General features: G+C 38.4%; 1 protein-coding gene across 1 annotated transcript in view; it reads left to right on the plus strand.

Annotated features, from left to right (window-relative positions):
- The window catches only part of LOC122888596 (gamma-aminobutyric acid receptor subunit beta-2), a 64809-nt gene that overhangs the window by 7104 nt on the left and 34214 nt on the right, over positions 1 to 23491 (plus strand). Inside the window, exon 4 of the mRNA XM_044223230.1 lies at positions 19610 to 19830. Coding sequence (XP_044079165.1) covers positions 19610 to 19830 — 221 coding nt within the window. The remainder of the gene's footprint in view (positions 1 to 19609; positions 19831 to 23491) is intronic.

Below are 23491 nucleotides of genomic sequence, written 5' to 3' on the forward strand. Positions count from 1 at the left end.
TCCAACTTGCATTATTCATGCTGGTAGGTTAAAATACCTATGCCTCCCTATCGATTTTTAGTAATCATTTTGATTACATTCATGTGCCACTTGAATGCAATAAAAGGACAGACATTAATTGGGTTGATTGTATACTGAAAAGACGATTTTTATGTCACCAGTGACAATACGTAACATATGGGTAGGTGTTTACTCATTAGCAGAACCAATTAACTTAATGTAAATGATGAAGGTGGTGGTTGTGTTGCTGTGATGATGATGGTGATCATGATGATAAAATAAGGAAGGAAATAATAGTACACCCCCCACACTTCATATGACGGGTGAGGAACAAGAGAAATAAAACTAGGATAGGTGCCAAAGTGGCATTTTATAGCTCCCGTCATATGAGAATAACTGTACATTACATATTAGATCAGTGTAAGCACCTGTCTCCACCACTGGAATGAAAGTTCAGGTAACAACAGTCACTGCTCTTAGCATTGGCACAGCCAGACTTGACATTTTGCTGTGTGCACTTCACAACAATTTAAAAAAAAAAAGAATGATGTACAAGAATGGGATGTTTCAGCCTGTGAGTCAGACTCAATTTGTAAAGCATTATTATCAAAGAAACATTAGGCAAGTCTAGCTCTGCAGGACACATTCATTACCCTTCTGCCATAAAAAAAACTCACTAGGGTACCATATTTATTAATCCACAACTGAAAATAGTCCCCCAACAAATGCACAATTTAGTCTGGTTTGAGTAACATTAGCTAAAAACTACAGTGCCAACCTGTTTTAGAAAATTGCTTAGTCTTTTTAAAAACTAAATAAAAATATACCCCGTTTTAAAGATTTACTTATTCAGTATAGGAACAGATGGGGTTGGGGCTGAGTGCCACAGACAGGGTATAGGGAGACCACAAAATATTGAGAAACAGAAATCAAAATAGTTGGTTTTGGTCTTTTCCTGGAATATGTTGAAAGCAAGAAAAAAATAGAACAACACTAGCCTTATCCTTTAAGATAAATGGCAATAAACATTGGAATATTTCTCTGAAATAATATTGATCAGTCCAGATTTACCAATAAGTTAGTATTCACACACTTTCTTCTAATGAGTTGGAATCCCAAACTCTGGAGATAATTAATAGTTTCTTGGTCAATTGGCTGACTAACAGTTGGAAACAAAGTCAATCAGATATGGCAAACAAATCCAAAATACTGAGGGTGATAGGCAGTAAATCAAAAGCCAGGCAGAGGGCCATATATAAACAGGTACAGACAGGGAAAACAGAATGAAGGTGGAACAGTAAGGCAACATGACGACATGATAATCTGACAAAGGCTAACTGTTAGCTATCCTCTATATATATACTGGACCTAATTACAATTGCAACTGGGTGAGCAGGTGACTGAGTTAGGTGTCGAGCAGGACTGGGAAAACTCAAGAACAACAGTTGGTGGGCTTGGTGAGGAATGGCGCATCTGAAAGAGGTTAGAATTCATAACACAGGGAATAGTGAGAGGAACTAGAGGCAGAGGGGGGAGTAGAGGTAGACAGAGCTTTTGTGCAGTCAAAATCCCATACGCTGTGTGTACAAAGATGTCTGGGTAAATGGTGACTGAAGCATTACACCGCCATTATTTATGTTCTCACTGCAGATATCTCTTTAAATCTCATCAGTAGTCTGTACAACAGGTTTCTGCAGTTGCCCAAACTTTGCCTTTTTATTCTGTGAATACTCTTCGAATGAACTTTTCCGCTGTGTTCCAGCATAGTATTCAGCATTGTCACACTCCATTTCTTATACTTTTATTTCTATTTCTCAGGATTGTGCTCATTATTTGCTTTGCTTCTCTGACTCCTTAACTATCTGTCTATATGTATTTATTGATGATGCTCTGGCTTTTTTTTCTAATGTTGCTTAATTTAGCACCCATGTTGGTTCTTTCCTGTAAAAGGATTCGTATGGACACAATGTAGAAAGACACTATGGGGTAAACAATTATAAAACTGAAAATGCAGCTATGATGTGGGTGTATGCTCACCCCTTGATTGTGTAGAAAAAAACTTTTTCTCAGTTCTCTTTTGCAAAATAAGCTCTCTAACTCTATAACTTTCAAAGTTGACTCCATTAAGCCTAAAGAACCCTGCAAAAACACTTTGTTGTATGTGAAGTAATTCTTCATGTGTTTGATCAGGGTCATCTGAACACCACTTGTTGTTATAGAACAAAAATTTGGATTGATTTTGAGAATAATCTGCAACATCTAACAATGATAAATTGAGTGACATACACTCATCACAGTACACACACACACACACACACACACACACACAAACACTGTCATAAAGCACCAAAGATGTACTGCTTAGATTGTTATTAATGTTACAGACACTGCTTATTGTACAATTAGTAACACAGCTCTAAATGTCAGGGGAAGGAAGGCGTGTAATCAATTCCCCCAGGTTAAACAAGCTCACTAGTTAGGCATCTGATTCACTGTTGCCAGTGACAGTGAATGATGGGATGGATGTTTAGCCATCAAACAACAGCCCATTCCCTGCAGCTGTAGGTCTGTTAAACAGCAGCATCTTGTTTTCTTTTGTGGGCAGAGTGTGGGGAATTGACAGCATATTGCCATTGTGCCATGCGGTCATTGCAGGACAATAATTTCCACACCTGTCCTATGTCAAGCTGTTACTCTCTTCTGCTACATTCGCTCATCTCTCTGTTTCTCTCTCACTCTCTGTTTCTCTCTCTTACGTTTTTGTTCTCTTTGGCTGTTTGTTAATGACACAAGGCTGGGGCCCTGCTGCAGGGGGGATTAGACAGAGGTACAAATCGAAGTGGGTTAATCGGCTGGCCTAACATTTTAGGAGGCATCTCTCAGTTCACTGGCCCCACTGCTCAATTTATTTGTGTGCTATTGCTCACGCTTACCAGCGCAAAGTTATGGTTTAGTTGTTGTGGTGAAAACAATACCAGTCGCACTTGAACTTGATGAACATCAGTGTGAACCTACTAATTACATGGAGATTTCTTACCATGTCTAGATATCTTATGATTTGGATGTCTTTTAATTTTCACATACAGTGGTGTGAAATTTAAATTTAAACATTAGTCAGAGATAACACAAGTAAACACAAAATGCAGTTTTTAAATGAAGGTTGTTATTATTAAGGGAAAACAAATCCAAACCTACCTGTGTGAAAAAGTGATTACTGCCACACCTGTTCTTAATCAAGAAATCACTTAAATAGGACCTGCTTGACAAAGTGAAGTAGACCAAAAGATCTTCAAAAGCTAGACATCATGCCGAGATCCAAAGAAATTCAACAAATGAAAAAGAAAGTAATTGAGATCTATCAGTTGGAAAAGGTTATAAAGCCATTTCTAAAGCTTTGTGACTCCAGCGAACCACAGTGAGAGCCATTATCCACAAATGGCGAAAACATGGAACAGTGGTGAACCTTCCCAGGAGTGGCCGGCGGAACAAAATTACCCCAAGAGTGCAGCGATGACTCATCCAAGAGGTCACAAAAGACCCCACGATAACATCCAAAGAACTGCAGGCCTCACTTGCCTCAGTTAAGGTCAGTGTTCATGACTCCACCATAAGAAAGAGACTGGGCAAAAATGGCCTGCATGGCAGAGTTCCAAGACGAAAACCACTGCTAAGCAAAAAGAACATTAAGGCTTGTCTCATTTTTGCCAGAAAACATCTTGATGATCCCCAAGACTTTTGGGAAAATACTCTGTGGACTGACGAGACAAAAGTTGAACTTTTTAGAAGCTGTGATAAATGGAACCATGAATTCTGCTGTCTACCAAAAACTCCTGAAGAAGAATGTCCAGCCATCTGTTCCTGACCTCAAACTGAAGCAAACGTGGGTTCTGCAGCAGGACAATGATCCAAAACACACCAGCAAGTCCACCTCTGAATGGCTGAAGAAGAACATAATGAACACTTTGGAGTGGCCTAGTCAAAGTCCTGACCTGAATCCTATTGAGATGCTGTGGCATGAACTTAAAAAGGCAGTTCATGCTCGAAAACCCTCCCAATGTGGCTCAATTACAACAATTCTGCAAAGATGAGTGAGCCAAAATTCCTCCACAGCGCTGTAAAAGACTCATTGCAAGTTATCGCAAACGTTTGATTGCAGTTGTTGCTGCTAAGAGTGGCCCAACCAATTATTAGGTTTAGGGGGCAATCACTATTTCACACAGGGCCATGTAGGTTTGGATTTTGTTTTCCCTTAATAATAACCTTCAGTTAAAAACTGCTATGACTAATATTTAAATTTGTTTGATGATCTGGAACATTTAAATGTGACAAACATGCAAGAAAATAAGAAATCAGGAAGGGGGCAAACACTTTTTCATACCACTGTATATATAGACTTATATATATATATATATAGACTCACAAACACATTAGGAGTGACAACACAATCTACTTGACCTGCTGTACTTGCTTTATATTTCTGATATGTCTATGTTTTAGTGTTTTGCACCAAAATACCAAAGCAAATTCCTTGTATGTGTGTAAGTACACTGGCTGTTTGAGGCAAATAAACACAAATCGTCTAGCGGTCAAAGTTGAGCAAATTTCTGTCTGAATAAACCTTTGATGGTCTTCTTAATCTTCACAACAAAATAATAATGTAGACATTTGATGTGTTATAGCAATGTCAGATTTACTTTCACTTCCACCTTGCAGCCAAAATCTCTGACCCATAAACAAACTTCCTGTGACTGCATGTGATATTTGTTTGAGCCAGTAAATTTAATTAGAGGTGCATGTACGAACAAGTTGAACTGACAACACTGACTCATCATCAGTCTCACTGACCATATCAGTAGCTTTAAACAGTGGAGCTCCCCACACTGGTGATTGAAAGTACTGTGTAAGCTCAGCTATCATATACAGTACATTACTTACTGGGTAAAAGCTTACCACGAAAGGCAAAACCAGTCATGATTTGATAACTCTTCTGCAAGTGATTGCTGAGCCATTGAGCCTACAATGAGTGCTTGTATAGGTAACGTAACAGTTTGAACCAGCAACTGAACTTACTACTGAACTGACGAACTGAGTCAAAGGCAGTGCTGAACGTCATGGCTTTAAGAACAATGATGCCATCTCTAGTGATGAACATAAAGAATTGCATTTAAACAGCCTTGCTTCAAGCAGGAAAAAGTATGGACAAACCACATATAGTGACTTCAAATCTTTAAACTGAACTGAACTAATTGATTTGAATCAGCAAAGTGACTCCACCTCTAATTGTAAGTAAACCTCATACAAAAATGCAACAAAGCATTGCAGTTTCAGACCATTTAAATCATTTGTGAGTGCAATTGCACCCTATTTCTTTGTTTCCAGCAGAGGAGATAGAGTTTGCATCATTGTGAACCCTCATTTTCCTTTGTTAGAATACTGAGACTCATGTAGAGTAGCCAGGAGTAGGTACTGTACTATACCCACAAAAACTGACATAAAGGTAACAAGTAAACTTCCTGAACTTGGAGTACTCAAAATTGCTAATTTCCTTAAACCAAAGGCTCAAGGTATATGTAAACAACTTAACTGACAGTGCTAAATTTTTCACTGGCAACCATTTGGCTTTGACAAGTGTTGACTGGAGTATTTTTCAGTCATAGAGCTGATATGACTCTGGGCCAGGTACTTATTTATGTATTAAAAGTGGTACATTATGTCTGACACTCACAGTTTGCTCTGCACACATATCTTCAAGGATGAGAACTGGAAAGTGCTGTATGTCTTTGTGTCATCGTAGGTTTGTGTCATTGGAGAAACTAAAAATGATTCGTCTATCAATTGTCAACTCACTCTATAGTTCAGACAGACAAGATCACTTATGAATGTATTAATTAGTTTATTGTTTACTATTATTGAATGTTACTTTAATGATCACTTTCCAACACATTTAAACATTCTACCACTCCTACCTTGAGTGTGTAAGCAACTATTCTGTGTGGTTGGGATAACACTCATCACTGTTTGGGACCTATTTTTAGATTGTTAATCAAGGTAACATGGTCAGAGTGACACACTCAGTATGATATCCCATAAAGTTTGAGTAGAGTGAGATTGCTTAATTTCAGTTTATCCATACAGAGGCCAAACGTGTGTGTGTGTGTGTTAAATGTGCGAGTGTGCATGCAGGTATGTGTATTTGGTTTAGTGTTGTGACAAAATAATGTCTCAGCCCCTGGGTGTAGCAGAGCTACTATGTGTATCTGTATGTGTTTATTCTCTTTATTTCACAAAAAATATATGTATTCCAATTCTGTATTGGGATTTAATCCAAAAAGAGTCTAAACTGAGTCTAAATCAAAGCTGTGTATCTGATAGTGGTCCAGCAAAAGGGGAGGTTGTAATGGGAGGAGCCCCAGATGAAAATAAAGTTGGTATGAACTGTCTATTATATTAAATGAGAAAGCTACTGACAAAGACATGTGCCATAATAGCTCATGCGGCCATATTGCATGATCAAAAATAAATACATAAATTGGAGGCCCAGATGGTAGTTGTTTTTGAGAAAAAAATAAGAAAGCCAATGACAAAAATCTGATAAGCTTTTTTTTTTTTTTGCATTTTGAATGTAAGAATGTCCCTAACTTCAGTTTGTCATCTTCCTGTCAGCTGTCAAGTCATCCAAAGTGCCAGGCTTCAATATAGGGTCATGAGGTGAAAACAACACCTGGACAACATCAGTCAAACTTTATATTGCACAGCACAACAAAGCTTAAAAGCTCTCGATAAACTTCTCAGAATGTCAGTGTCAAACTTAAAACTAAATCTAAACCTTGATGTTTTTTTACTGCAGTATGTTTGTTTACATTTTGGCAAATCCACACTATGAAATGTCATGCAGCTTTGGCTACAAGCAGTTCCTGTTTGCACTGTACAACAATCACCTGGTTTACTTTTGATACATTGAGAAGCACTTTTTTTATATGATTTCTAAATGGTTTCATGGACATTTTTCCTCAATGGACATCAGACATACTGATATCATTGCACTGAGTGACTTCCTTTGATTCCAAAAGTGTGTATATGATGTACGTGTTTTCCAATTTGAGTGAATAATGATTTAAAAAAAGGGGTACGAGCTTGAGGCAAATTGTGCCTGTCGGATGACAAGTTAACTTAGAGGGGAAAAAAATTACTATACAAATTCAGAGCAAATTATCTGTTTATATCTGAATAATGTATTGTATTTGGTTATATTTATGGTCTAGTAAGGACTAGCAAATTTTTATTTGCTCCATTTGGTCTCAGCTAGCAGAACTCTACATGGTTGCCTTCGACTCTCACTGTGATGACTTATTTTATATTTCAATATAGCTGATTACACAACACAGGTATTGTCATTGACGTATCTTTCTGTTTCCTTTGTCAGATAGCTGTACGAGTATTAAACAGCAATTTAATAGCGATTTTACCAGTGTTACCAGGCTAAAAATAACCTCTGGTCTGCTACATTGAGAGTCTCAATCAAATCACTGTTTTATTCCCATGCAGCCACCAACAGCTTAAACATTTGTCAATGACAACACCTGTTTTGTTTCAAAAGGCTATAGTGACAGAACAAATAAGGAATCACAGAGAGATTTGGAGGCTTCGCAATACTGTAACTGCGTAGAAGTACTCAGCTATGTATTATGAAGGTTGAGAACCATATGTAATCATTTTGAATATCCCAGTTTCTCCATTTACATGAGGCAAGCAGTTTTAAAGGTATCCACACTCAATTTTGGGGGGTTTGATAGTGCCAGTGTAGATAAAAAGCCAAAGCAAAGAGAAAATAGTGCATGTTGAAAGGTCTTTGTATTTTATGTATTGATGTGTGTGTTTCTTACTCACATGGTTCTGCTGTTTTGTCTTGCCATCAAAGCCTTAACAATGGTCTTGTGGGTAACTGTGGTTTGGCTAATGTCTGGCACTGACACATAAATTTCACAGCATGTGGAAACTCATACTGCCAGTTGTCAATGGAGCACAAGACTAGATTCTGCTTTATTACAGCAGCCAAAATACAAGAAGTTGATAATGGCCAAACAGGAGAGACAGCGGGTGTGGATTGGTTTTCACAGCAGCTGAACATGACACTGAGAGCTGATAATAGGATTGTGTCGAGAGGGATAATGAAGTAGTTGCTCTTGGTTTGAGCGATACTTTTGCAATCGCTTCATTTTCTTCAGTTGTCTGCAACAGTTTGTTGAACAGTAAAATGTGAGTTCAATCTGAAATGTGTATTTCTTACATTCCAAAATCAGAAAAATGAATCATTGTTTTCACTGTCTTGTTGCTCAGGGTCTTGGGTAAGAGCTTCATTTGTAGTTCTAGTGTCTCTCTCTTCTGATTCCAGGAAGTGGTACAGTTGGGAAAATGAAGCCGAGAACAAGTGCTGCTCGTGTCTGTTGTGCTATTAAAGGGAGTTTTACATCAGCACTTATGCTAAAGATGAAGCCTGAAACAGTTTCCAGGTTTTTAAATTATTCAGCCTTATATTGTCAGCTGTGGGAGTGTATTCAAGGAAAAGATAGAGACAAGAAAACCTGGATGAGAGGTTAGTCAGCCATGTAAGTGTTATGAAATGCTTTCCTTCCAGTTACTGTAATTTCTCCCACTCATGGAGATTGCATGCAAGAAATGTGTGTCAGTCCTTTTGTATTTTTGTATGTGGTCATATTCTGTACACTGATGCACAGTGTGTTTCACATGTCTGTGGTATTGCAATACTAAGAGTTTTATTGCCTCTTAAGTAGTGGGAGAGCTTGCCAGGAACAGGCAAGGAAGTAGTTGACTCTTAAGTTTTATCACCCTCTCTTCTTCTGTGGAGCATAAGATTTTGTATTTATGTAAAGGGACAATGCAATGTAAATTATGTTTTGTGCAGCATATGTAGCCAGTCTGTGCTCTATTTGACCAATATCAAACTTTAAACAGGGATTACAAAAATGATTTTTTGTTTTGTTTTATTGACAGAATTTCCAGAGGTGAAAATACTGTAAGTAAAATTGGGATTGTAGATTTATTTTATTTTTTTGCCAATGACAACGAAATGAAAAACAAGTCCATAATCTTGATTTCTCTCCCCAGTTAAAGAGGTCAGTTAGGGTGAGATGAGGAGAGGAACAACTCCATGGAAAAACAAATAACATTGTGAGGATTAGTGTTGACCACGATGTATGTGTGGGTTTGTGTGAGATGCACTTTAATTACTATGAGTATTACAGCTTCTTGATGCTCACATCAAGTTATTATTATTCATTGTTGCATGTATGGAACCAAATTTCTGTGTCTCTCTCAAATACTTTATCAAGCTGTTTAACATGTAAAGTTTTAACATAAAATAAAATCAGAGGGGCTTAGTCTTTGAAGTAGGACACAAATCTGAAAATCTTATTGTCACCACAAATAAAAGTGCTGATTGTATTGAAATAAACACATTTTATACTGTACATGTTGTATGTACACCTTCATCAGGTTAGAGTACAATCTGCTGATAAGACTTCTGCCACAACTGAAATAAAGTGGCGATAAATGCAATTTAATTTTTAAAAGGCTGAAATGGGACATTTAAAACACTCAGAGATATTCCACAGACCTTCATGTTAACTTATTTCATTAGAACTTTCTTCTATAAAAAATAGTCAAACTTTCAGAGATGGTCTTCCCTGGTAAATTTGGACTATTTCCAGCACTGACTGTATCACACTTGTCCCTCTCAGCACCTTTACCTTAGTTTTTAAAAGCTATAACTGGAGATTCCAGTGGTTTTCATTCAAGCCAATTGGAATGAAAGCCATTGAATTGAATGTGTTTAAACCATCTGTTTCCTAAAGTTAAAAAAGAGAAGAAGAAAAAACATTGTGTGCTTGTATTGATAAATGGCTCTACAACTAGCCAGCCATTTTATGTCCCTCACATCAATAATATTTTTTGTGTTTTTGGTAGTACTGTGAAGATGGATTGAATTATTTTCCACAATACCATGTCTCTATTGTTATCCTTGTATGTTATTGCCACACACACACACACACACACACACACACACACACACACACAAACAATCCAACATTACCAACAGTGGACTATCATTCTAAACTGACCAAGAGAAAAAAAATTAATATATATTTATTTATAATTTTTTTTATTTAATGTCTTTTTAAAATTTTCTTTAAAAAATTACCAAGAGGGGACTTAAGAGGGGACGTCTCACACACACACACACACACACACACTTTCTGAAGCTGACACCCTCCTAAAGCAACCTGCCTCTCTTGTGGGTCAGTCCAACTGTGAGGAGATATTGCTTCTTCAAGGGTGTCCTTGCTCAAGGAGATACTGCATGCAGGCCATCAAATCTGGATTCACACAACTCTGTACATTGACAAACAAAAATATATACACACAGGGACACACAGATACACATGCATAAACTGGATTTGTGGTTCAGATACGATGATAGTTTTCTGTACTCACTCAGGCTGTATATGTGTCATCGATCCACAGATGTCTATATATTGCATTATCTCATTGTTGACAATGTGTAGATGTGGTGTGTGCTTCTTGGCACTCTGTTTGAATAGCTATCAGCTTCTTCCTCAGTTCCCCAAACCTCCATAATGCATGAGGTGTGGGACTCCTCTAGTTTGTATGTGTATTGAGAATGTGGAGTAGTCAAAGTACAGCTGTCAAGAGAACCAGAACGGCAGAAATTTGGCAAGTTTGTAATAAAACAGACATACAACTACACATATTTAGCTGCAAACTGACTTAAAAGCACACACATATACAGTACAATGTGCATCCATACCCCCCACATCCACACAAAAACATACCTGCACATACACAGACTTATTTTTTCCCCTCGTCTCTTTGGCCAGCTAACCTTCCATCTAGTGTGAATGACAGCTGAGACTGAAGTCTCCATCAACTTCCCTCCTGTCTTCCAGTGGGATTCACACCAACAGTCCCCCTCTCCGAATTGCCAGTCCACTCTACTCCTCTCCAGGGACACAAATGGGCCTGCAGATGTTCCAATCGACTCTAATAAATTGTATGTAGTCAGTTAAGCTGCACAACTGCCAACTGGCAAAGCCGTGAACCTCTGCTTTGGGAGAGCTCTGAGAAAACAAAAAGGTTCCTCTAAATTTGATTCACCTTGAGCAGCGAGCTCTCTTGAAAGCTATGTCCAGGCCAGAGTAAATGATGAAAGAGCATGGAAGGAAAATGGGGATGCATACACAGAAAGAGGGATAAGAGACTCTGAGGGAAAGAGAGAGCTAGAGGAGCTGTATGATGGAAAGCAAGGCTAGACAAAGTACAAGTAAACAAACAAGAATGGGCTTTATTGAAATCTGTCATCAAGTTTCCGACATGCCATAAACTAAGGAAATGGTCTTAAGGGAAGAAAAATACAAAAAGTGTACTTAGTCTAAGAGCGTTGGTCAGAGTAATGTCCTTATGGGAATTCAATCTCGAGAACTTAACAACACACGAAAATGCACACGCTCACTCCCCACCAACAGACCAACATTTTTTCGCTATCCCAAAAACACATCCAGGCATGTACATACACACTTGTACAAGCATTTATTAATTCTTATAAGCATTGGATAATCTATGAATTAAGTAATGAGAGCTCAACGGATACAATATTTTGAGGCCTGTATGATAAAAAATTTTGAGAGTTTAAAAAAGCCAGGAAAAATATAATGATCAATATACATTGTTTAATATAATCATTTCTGACATGGTTCCCTTAAATTTGGTTATTAAAGAATTGTGACCACAACATGCACTCAGTTGGACATTTTCCAGTTGAAAAATAAACTTGTAAGTCTTCTTTGGTGGAACGGAGACACTGTTTTTACATTACTTCAAACATATCTATTTTGGTTACAGATATTTTCTTTTCTTAGTTATATTTATTTTCATATATTTTTAGATTTTTGTTTAATTTGTCGGTCTGACTGTTGTGTTAAAAAACATCAACATTATCTATTCTGGAGCAAACGGACCATGATGAAACCCCTGCAGCAGCCCCTGTATGCTTTCCTGTTGCAGATTTACTATATGCAGTGCACAAGCTGCTCCAGATACAGAACTGAATCCTAAGGACTCCATACACAGATCTCCAGAGACTGGGGAATATATGTCATTCAGCTCTGTGGGGATCGGCATGTTTATTATTAGGCCTCTTTGGAAATGCTGTGCCCTGTGCCAGGTTCCTCATACCCTGTCGCTGACGGCATGAGGACCGTGAGACAGGAAATTGAAAGCCACTTGTTGTTGGAGGGCTTTTGGAGGAGGAACTGAATTAGGTGGATGATGGAGTGTGGTATGGACATATGGTTGAGTGGTGAAGGGATCACATTTCCTCCCCACTGAAGGTATTTCAGAGAGGAGAGAGCAAGACAGACACAGAGAGGATAGAGGCAGAGCATTCAGAGGCAGGCTGCTTTAGCATTCAGTCCCACTCTTCAAGGTCAGTGCACTATAGAAATAATTTACAGCAACATTATCCCCTCCAAAAAACCAAAAAATATATATTATTAAAGGTCAAAATCGTGGTTTGTCAATATTTGTAAACTATCCAGTCCATCCATTTTTGCCAATCAATCATTTGCTTGATTGCGTGCCCTTTTACCTGAATACAAAATATACCATTTTTGTAAAAGAGTACTCCCAAGCTTTAGGTCGGCAAGCTTTGAGGAAATATTCAAATTTGAATCCTGTACAGAGCCCTTCAGAACCCATCTAGCACCTCAGAGGCTGATCCAACACCTGTCATGTTCTCTAGACGGCTCCCTCGGCTGTGTCTGTTTAGTGGTAATGATCTAAGCCATTCACACTCACCTCTAATGTGCTCCCACTTCCCTTTCTTTTTTCTAACATGCAAATAGATGCAACAGAAACCCCTCTGAAATTGAGATGGATAGATGGAGAGGGAATATAGGAGAGAGGGTAAGCTATAGGGAGAAGTAGATGGAAGGAGATTCATATAGAGGAATGATGGAAAATGGGAGATGAAATGAAAAAAATAACATGAAAGGAAAAAGGGAATGGATGGGGGAGATGGGAGAGAAAGTAGCAGAGGGAGGTCATTGCTGGTGCTCAAATCAGAGACTGGGAGTGAAGAGCTGCGAGAATAAAAGCAATTTGCATCACTGCTCCACAGAGCTTTCCAGTGCCCCCCCCCCAGTACTCACTATTTAGTCATCCTCATTCTGATCCCTCTCTCTTTTCTCTCTGCCTGTAGACTTAAGCCTCCATTCTTCCTCATCCTCCTCCCATCACACCTCTTCTTTTTCCTGCTTTTTTCAGTCTTTCCCTCACTTTACTTCTACTTCTCCTCCACCTTATCTACCACCTCATACTCCACCTTGTTTGTTTTCTTTCTACTATACAACTGATACAACAGCATCAGTTATTTGTTCAAATACCCAATATGTCCTGATGTTTACATTTAATTGAGATAGACCTCTATGTAGAGGTAAATTATGGCCATGTAAATTATGACTCCTGCCTATCAGGAGTAAAGCTGGAAGTAGTATGATGTCACAAAACCAAAACAGTAAGTTAAAACACGCTATAAAGCTCAGTGTAGAGCATGGGGTTGGGTTCACCACTAATAGCGACCCCTTTCAAATAGTGATTTGATCCATTTTTATTATAAAGATATTGATTTTAGCCACTTTAACCAAGTGGTAGCAGATTAGAAAATGCTGATATGTTGTTTTGATAATGACAACAACTTATGTTTTCTTTTAGTTTGTTAGGTACTTGCTTTAAAAAGTAAAAAAAAAAAGAAATCCCATCTTGGACATGGACAGCGCAAATTAGCAATTACAAGACAAAAACAAAGTTGTAACAATTAATGCAGACAGAAAATAGCATTTGTAGGGGGGCTCGTAGCAGTCTGAATAAGTCTAATATTAGTTCTTCATGCTGTTCTCAGTCCAAGAGAAGCCATGTGGTGTGGGGGTGAGATGTGAGGGGTTAGTGGAAAGGGCAGCTTGGAGGATGAATATGTTGACGAGGTCAGAGTGGATAGCTGGAGCATCTTTTTTCATTTTGATTTCCAATTGTTTTTAGTTTTCCTCAAGTTCATACTGATCACTGCTGATCTGTTTGGAAAAGACACAACATAAGGAAGTTGCTGCACATTGAGTGTGAGACAGATATAGATTGTACATATTCAAGACCAATTTACGGTGCAGACAAGTCTTGACAAATGCAAACCATGTGACTTGTTATTCATTTGATCAATGTGACATAGTTACTTACTAACACTTTTTTGGCATTCATGAGTCTCCCTGGCAGTTAAATCAAATCAGATTCAAACTGTAATATCTATGGCATGAAATGCTAATATGAGATTTGCACAATTTGGCTGCCTGAAAGGCTGACTGACCCAACAAATACTGTAGATACAGCATTGTCTGGAATCTTTGCCTCTGTCTGAGAAATCTGCCCACACAGTGACTCTGGCTGTAAAATGTGGCCTTTAAGTAATGAAACACAAACTTGAAGTTTGCAAGAGTATTTTTGGGAACTCATTATCTGGATGGGCCCGTAGAGCGTGTGGGCTGGGCTTTGTCATAGATTATGTGTCCAACTCAGAAACATAGAGCTCATAGTGTTGGCCCAGGGAGGAACATCATCATCATTCATGCCACACAGATCAGGTGATCATCAGTTGACTCCTCAAGTTCCAATTTCCACCCATTCACATGATAGAGCAGTCACGTTAAACTTCATACATTATTATTATTTGCTGGCCAGTGCTGAAATTCACCACTCACCAGCTCAATTTTGACCTGTTTTTTGTTTAAGCTCTTTTAATTGACCAGGTTAACCCAAATACTATGTTAGGGCAACTCCAACAGCTATCAGGTTTCCTCATCCAATGTGTATTTTTCAGTAAAAAGGCTATACTTAAGATTCAAATGTCAAAGTTTAGTTTTCCAACTGAAATTGAAGAGCACCAGACCAAAAGTTGAAGTTATATTTATATGTTCCACATATGAACTAGTTTCCAATCAGTGTAAATATTAGTTGCAGGCTTACATTCTGGCCAAACTGATTTTATATCAGGAAGGGCCCTGGTCATTACAACTATTTGAGGCTTGTCACCCATTTGTGGCCTGGTGTAAGATGACTCGAGATGATGAGCAGGTCGGAATACTTATTTCAATACGTGTTGGAAAATAATTGTAGCCTGTTCCATTTGCCTCTCACTCGCTCAAATAGCTACCTACAGAGTGGTGATGACAGTGCCTCTCTCAGCTGGTCAGGTAAATGGACACCTAATAGAAATGATCTTACAGCACCAGATTCTCCCCCGGCCAGCCTTTTGATGATGATGTCGCTGTAGCGCATGTGTCAGTGTGCTTGTCACAGTCTGTCTTGTTCTCTCCAGTCACTCCCCTTCACTCTGCACTCCCTCACCTGAGTATTAATTCCCAGCACCTGTCACCCATCGCACACCTGCACGTAATCAGCCACTCCACTCACCTATATAACCCAGCTCCTCACTACAGTCAGTGTCCGGTCTCGTTAATGCCACAGGACAGAACGCTAGTTCCCCTGACTTTGTTAACGCCTTGGACTCTATCTACCTGTACGGCATTCTCCGGTTCCTACGTGCTCCTGTCCTCCGAGTCATTCTCTTCGGCTCCAGTCTCCGTGTGTCTCCAGGCCTCCATGAGTTCTTCTCTCCAGCTCTGGGTCCCTTGTGTCTCTCTTCAGCCATGAGTGTTTCTCCAGTTTCCTAACCCGTGTGGATCTTCTCCTCTGTGCTCCGCCACCTCCATTCAAGAGACTGTATACTTCCCTCCATTCCCGATCTTCGCACCTGTGTTAAAATAAACTATACTATACCTGCCTTGTGTCTCCGGCCAGTTCTGTCCGTAACAGTGCTGAGCAGCAGTATTAACTGTACTTTATGAACTTTAACCCCAAAAAAAGAGGTATTCAGCTCAACAAAGACAGTGTTCAGTTGCTTTACATAAAGGATATACTATATTTTTTTTAAAGGCTTGGATTGTAATTGTTGAAAATAACAAGAGTAGCAGATGGGAACAAAACTGATCATTGAGAGTTTAATTGATTGACTAACTGACTGACTGGCTCATTGAATATCTTGTGTGATCTGTAAGACGTGTATTTATCAAGAAATCTTCTAAATGAAGAAACATTAACACAGTAAAAAGTGTGCTGTGGAACTGGATATTAGTTATTAGTTATAATGAATTCTCACATTCTGTAGTTGCTTCACTTTGTATTGTCCTCTTTTTGGCAGCTTGGCAGCACAGCATATTCTGCATTGATAAATTCAACATCATTCACTTCCTGTATCACTGTCTCCTTTCCTTCCTCTTTCCATTTTTCTCCTGGTCTCGCTTTCTCTCTCCAACATAGTTTATGTACTGATGCTCATTATGACTGTTTTTATGACAGCCTCCTTTGCACTTACATGCACACAGCCGCTGCAGTTATTCTGGTGATTTACAACCTCCTCCTCCCACAGAGAGAGAAAAAGAGAGGCACACTATAGTTGTCTTTTTGGAGAGCTTTATGTTCACAGTAAACTAGCCAGTGGCACCTCTACAGAGCATATCCCACAAAGCAAACGACAACTTCCTCCAGTAGAGGTTCTCAGGGATGACAATGGAAACATTCACTCAGTTTAATAATTACGCCCCAGGTCACATAGCACCTTCTTACTTCACCATGGCTGTCAGATTTTTTTCTAACGTTTCACAGCTACTTAAGAGTACTTCAGATTCAAAAAGTGGACTCTGTGGTGAGGAGAATTGTGCATATGCCACAATGGCTGATGGCTTTTACAAATTATGCTTATTACGAGTGCTAGGGGCTGCAACTGATATAATACACAAGATCTAATCCCTGCTCTTACATATTGCAAAGGACATGTTGCATTTGCAATGTCACATATTGCATCCACAGTGCCAGGTAAAAATCGCAGCTGCATTGTTTTCTTCTCTTCACATGTGTCTCTGTAGAACCACATGCACAAAATGCATTGCTACACACATAAAACCATCCTGTTTGATGGTGTGTATTGATGAGTGCAGCATAGATAGTTTAGAAGGACTACATGGCAACAAGCATCTCTTAAGCCACATGTGCTGTGGTGTACAGCATGCTAGAAAGAGCAGAGTGTGAGCTGTTACATAACCACCAACGAGGGATGAAGTGTTGGGAAGGCAGCATGTGAAGCCAAGGATCCAATTGTGCAAGTAAAAATGCACCCAGATATTAGACCCCTACTGTTTTCTCTGTAAGTGAGAAAAAAATACTGCCTACAAGTTTATTCTGCCATTTCCATGTTTTTATGAAGAAAACCTACTACCTAATTTTTGTGGCAATCTAACATCTCATTAAGCCTCTAGGTACCCCTTCAAATGTTTTTCTTCAAACTAACCTAAATAAGGAATTCCAGCCTTTCTTTCATATATGAAAAAAGGCTGTCAAAATGGAAGTTTCAACAATCCCATACAGTGGTTTGCCCTGGATTCACTCAAATCATTCTGTTCCCATTTCAAGTCCAATTATAGTGCTGAACGCTAGAATTGCCACTATACTATTTATGTCTTCTGAAAAACTCAATTCTCAAACTTGTGGTTGTCAGCACCTCAAGCCAAATAAGGTACAAACAACAACAACATGACAAAACCTATTTAAGTCAAACAAGGACTTCACTGAGAAAAGCTGCTCTTGACTCTATCCAGTCAATATCCAAGCCTCCAGTTCCCAAGGTGCTGTGGGATGTCAGATCTGTAGCCGACGGGTATATTCAAAAATGCATGTTCAGCCTCTTTGCCAGGAAGTGGATGTGCCAGTCATGACAAAAAGTTCCCTGAGACAGCAAGTTTATTTAACTTAGTTTTTCGTGGATGATTGGTAGGCTTCTTACTTCAGTGAACTACATGAGCATCTGACTGCTGGCTTGACTGTTTTATCGTTTCCTAGATTTACCATCAGGGAATTTTACTGCAAGTTATCAAACTGCAAGTTATCAAACTTGTTTATAAATTATTAACCTAATGTATGTGTTTCAGGTTTCATGTGTGTGCCATCATAATAAAAAAAAAATCCTTGTTAGTAGAGTCCAACTATGAATTTAATCACAATCAGTGTGCTTAATGCTTTGTATTAGAATTTTAAGATTAAATTTACTGGCCTTTTTTTTTTTTTTTGTTCAGTTATGTTGTGTGTTGTGTGTATTCTTGATGATTGATGATTTTTTGAATATTTTGAAACCGGCAGCGTTTATATTAATGTTTGCTAGTTATCTGTCTTTCTTTTCTCTACTTTTTGCTGGCGCAGTGGTACATTTCTTGGCACATTACTGCCAGCAACTGTTGCTCAGCAAAATTGCATGAAACCGTAAGTTCATCACCCACATGCACATGCGTGTAGGTTTGCAACCTTGCGAAGGTTCTCATAAAGCATGAGATACAAATAATACAGGAACACACTCATCAAAGATTGCTCTACAGCATAACTAGTGGTCATAAAATCCACAGGGTACCTATAAGTGTCTAAATAAAATAAATGTGCACAAGCTTGCCTCAGTAACACTGTTGCATGGACAAGCTTCTTCTTCATCCCATCCATGCCTAGAATAAGTTAAAGAGTTCATACAGTGCATAAATATTCTCCTTTTTTTAAGAAACATGCATATTATTTACAACAAAGTTTGATGTCTGAGTCTGCTATGTAAAGCAGACATATACAGTCCATCAAAGGCTATGTGCTGTCTGTGCGCAACTTAATGTAATGTGAGCGGATGGTCTACCATTCTGTTTCTGGGAAGACAAACAGTAAAACATAATGATATCATTTCACAAACAGAAAGACAGTACCTGTCAAAGCAAATAGAGCACGTAGGAGATATTTTAAAACAGATTTTTGAGGTTGCTTGGAGGTTATTTTCATTTGTTTGGAACATGTGGTCTCCCTCTCTTCTCTGTTTGCATGTATGTGTGTCACATAAACACAAAAACACAAACATGCACAATAAACCAACCGAGCAAGCCACACGCATATTTTTATCATATATTAACAGACCAAACTGACACACACTCACACACATACGCAAACACACCAAACCCTAACCATCTGTCACTGTCGCTCTTCCCCTCTCTGATACATACACACTCTTTCACACTGTCTGTCTTAACCTCATGTTTCTATGAAAAGAAGAAATTCCCCATTGCTTTGTACTGAGAGTTTTCTGGCCTGTACAACTACTGTTCCATTTGCTTTTAAGTGAACTTCATCCAATATTGAAGCCTAGTCTGGTCTAATCTGAGCTCTTGCAGTGGGAAAGTATTACAGAGCAGCTGTGTAAAATGGTCGCCTTTTGGGGTAACCCTCTTGTCTCTCTTTTCTCTCCATCTCTCCTCCATTTTATCCATCTCTCTTCCTCCCTGTCCCGGCTGTTTTCCTCCCACTTCATCTGTCTCCTTCCCCTCTGATTTTCTGGCTCTTTCCCTCCTTTCCCCTTTCTGTCCTCCTTTGCTCCCTCTCTGTGCACTTTCAGGACTACACATTGACAATGTACTTCCAGCAGGCCTGGCGAGACAAACGGCTGTCCTACTCTGAGATCCCCCTCAACCTGACCTTAGATAACCGGGTGGCTGACCAGCTCTGGGTTCCTGACACATACTTCCTCAACGACAAGAAATCGTTTGTCCACGGTGTCACAGTAAAAAACAGAATGATCCGACTGCACCCAGACGGTACCGTACTGTACGGTCTAAGGTGAGATTTTAATCTCTTAAAATAATGTTTCTGACTACACAACAAGACCGAGGGGTTAGCTATTTACATGAGCAAATAAACAGAAAAAAACACAATATCTCCCAAATGAGTACGGCGACAAATAATGATATGCAGCATATAACTATGCTGCACAAATTGTAGTAATTTCCACTTCATGTTGTCAAACACTTCACACTTTATCTTTTGTCAGTGTACTTTCTATTTTTAAAATCAAACAAACAACCTGGGGGGATAAAAAAATCAAACTTCTACCAACTTTAACATAACAATGAGTCAACGATTGCTGCATTGGACTCAGTCAGTAATTAGCTCATTAGAGCCAGATGAAGAAAACTACTGATGTGAGGTGCAATATTGCCCCTGAGCGAAAATTAGAATGTTGATGAAGTGACCTACTTGTGTCCTCATTTATAGGACGTGCACATCACAACAAGGTTTCTGTAATACTAAATTCAACTCTTTTGCAAAGTCTCTGCATAATTTAGATCACCACCAAAAGTGTTGAAAAAAACACATGTAAAGTTCAACCTGTTTTGGGTTTTTATTTTCTGCTACAGCATACATATTTGCTCTGTTAATTGCATTTCAGGTGTTCTCCTTAGAGAAAATAATAAGTATCTGAAAAAGAGAGAGAAATTCCAGCTATATATATTTAATATTTTTTGGCTTCATGATTGCACCCCCTATCTTTGCATTAACCAGTTGGAATGATATTCCCTAAAAAACAGTGATTTCTTCATTTCAATAACAAAAAGCTATTAACAATGAATTGAACACTGACATTGTTTTTGACTGCAAAATGGGATCACTAATTGTGATTTTACCTGGACTTGTTGGTTGAATGTAATCTTGTCAGATGATTGAAACATCCATTCATCTTAGTCATGCGTCCTACCAAAGAACAATTAAAGATCATATGGTTGTAATTTTTACAATCTTCTCAAACTTAGTGTGATGGACGAGATTCTCAGACAATGACAGCTTTTAACATTCAGCAAGTTTGTTGACAACGTCAAAGCTACAAAGACTGGAGTACCACTTTTACAAAACATCAGGTTTGATGTTTTCTTTGTTAACATTCTTCGGGAGGCCACTTTAGTTGATATTCTGAATATTTCCCCAAGCTGAGATTTTTGCATGTTTGATATGTTAATATGACATGTCCCATCTGTTTTCCAGTTGCCAGAAACAAAACCCCTATTGTACAATATAAATTGATTGACCCATTCCACTGAGTTTCACCCTCTCAAAGTTAACATGATTACAGTGCACTTCTCACACATCACTGATGTCTCATCAGTTCATTTTGCAAATAGGCCTCTGATGCCCAAACTCTATAAAAAGTTATTGAAAACCATAACATCTTAATGGCCATCATGGCAGCGCATTGGCACTGCTGTGGGAGAGTGAAATTAGACAAACGAGACAAAGAAGGAGAGATATTAGTGTTAAGGAGAGGATTAGAAAGAAACTGTGTCAATATTGCTCTCTTTGGTCTTCTTCACCAATGTTGTCTGTCTTCATTATTCACCCACTGCCCTGTTACAATGTTCAGCATGTTGTAATTTTCTCAGGTTTCTTACACAACCAAAGAAACATCTCTGCCAAGGTTAGATGGAATTAATGTGCTGAAGTCCAAGTAGTTATGATTCTGAACATTTGAGTGGCTACAAATACTGGTAAATACTTGGTAGATTTGGTGATTTGGTGAGTGTTGTAGTTACAGCAAGAGTAGAGGGGAAGGGAAAGAGAAGGAAGAACAATTAGATTCTTTAGAGATATAGGAGATACAGAAAGAGACAAATATTAAGGAGAGAAAATAAGTGCAGCAAAATCAGTCTCTATCTCACAACAACAAACACATTTTACAAAAGGCAAAGGCCTTGTGTTTAAAAAAAAAAAAGAAAGAAAAAAAGAATGTCAGAATGATGCTGGATATATTCCTGAATTTTCCCACTTGAGAACTTTACTGCCAAAAAAACGCATAGTAATTAGATCCTTCTGTGTATTATTGCAAGGGGCAAGAGACCTGCACTTGAAATTCCAGTTATGCCAGAGCATTCATGAGTGTGAAGTGAATTAGAATCAGATATTTTAGAATAATTTTTTTACACTCATTGATACATTTTATTGCTAAATCTAAAGATTAAATCAGAAATCCCCAAATCCTCCTTTCAAACTTACAGTCAGTTTACTGACATAACCATTCTTCCTGGATCATAGCTGGGTTTAAAGTAATTTGCGACACTTGATTTGATGAAAAAGCAAAGCATTACACATCAGATTCCAACACGCAGTAAACACAGCATCAAGCAAAGTGCTTGGCAGGTTTTGAAGTTGTCTGATGATGTCGTTTTTTTAATCTTTTGAGGTTTATCGCAGTGTGGGAATAAAGGCATTTTCAAAATAAAATCTGTGACATCCTGGACATACTGTACCCTGAATTCTGTCAGTCCCCTTGGACATCAATGTAACATTTAGTACTATAGCAACTTCTGCTATTAATTTAATAAGAATGATGGTGCTTGATCATTGCGTTGAAGTACTTACCAAAACCAATTCCAATGTGCTCATTGTCTGGAACATCAAAAATGGACAAAAGCATGCAGAAGAAAACCAGAGCGGGAACAGGAGAATGAGTTCTATATCAGCATAATCTGACTCTCACAAATAGTACAAACCATCCCTGTGTCAGGCCATTTGAGTTAAAATGGATAAGCTACAGTATCAACCTAACCATCGAATCCAATATGCAAATGAAAAATCCATAATCACTTGTAATATGGTTTCCCATGCACTGCAGAAGTTATGTCACAAAGTAAAATATTATTTTTGATATAGTGGGATTAGATTGAAACTAGGAGAAGAAATCCATCACCCTTGACACTCAATATCATGTAAGTAGGATGACCAGATTTTTACAAATCCTAAATTGGGTCATGGGATCTTGCGCATGTCACTGAGTGCACACAGATCCACGCAGTACATGCAGATACAGCAAATTACTGTCCCCTGAAAGCCTAATACAAATTATGTAGTTATTTAATTTATTATGCCAATAAATTAGATTAGACTACATGAAACTTTAATGGTCCCTGAGATGAAAATTGGGTTATTGCAGAAGCCAGTATTAAAACCATTACACCAAAGAAAATCAAACAGGAATAATAATAGGGGTTATGAAAATTATAATTCCTATACACACATAAATACAAATATGTGAAATTATTATTACTTTTTGTTCTGAACATTAAGGAATAGTTTGACATTTTGGGAAATATACTTATACTATATAATATACTTATTTGCTTCCTAAATGAGAATTATATGAGAAGATCAATGTCATTCTCATGTCTGTGTATTGAGAATGGAGCTGGAACTGAGATTATCTTAGCTTCACATAAAGAATCGGACATGGCTCTGATAGAGAAAGCCACACAGAGAGAATGTACAAGCAGCCGATGAATATTCATATACACACTTACTGTATTTGCCATTGAACTGCCAGTTCATCCCAGGGATTCATTATGGTGGCTAAAAGGCAAACAGCACCAACCCTTTTTGTGGGCTGATACGCATTCATTTACACACATTTGTTGCAAACTTTTCCAAGAGAACTGATAACAAATCTACATTGATC

This window comes from Siniperca chuatsi, linkage group LG14 (assembly GCF_020085105.1).
Source record: "Siniperca chuatsi isolate FFG_IHB_CAS linkage group LG14, ASM2008510v1, whole genome shotgun sequence".
Lineage (NCBI taxonomy): Eukaryota > Metazoa > Chordata > Actinopteri > Centrarchiformes > Sinipercidae > Siniperca > Siniperca chuatsi.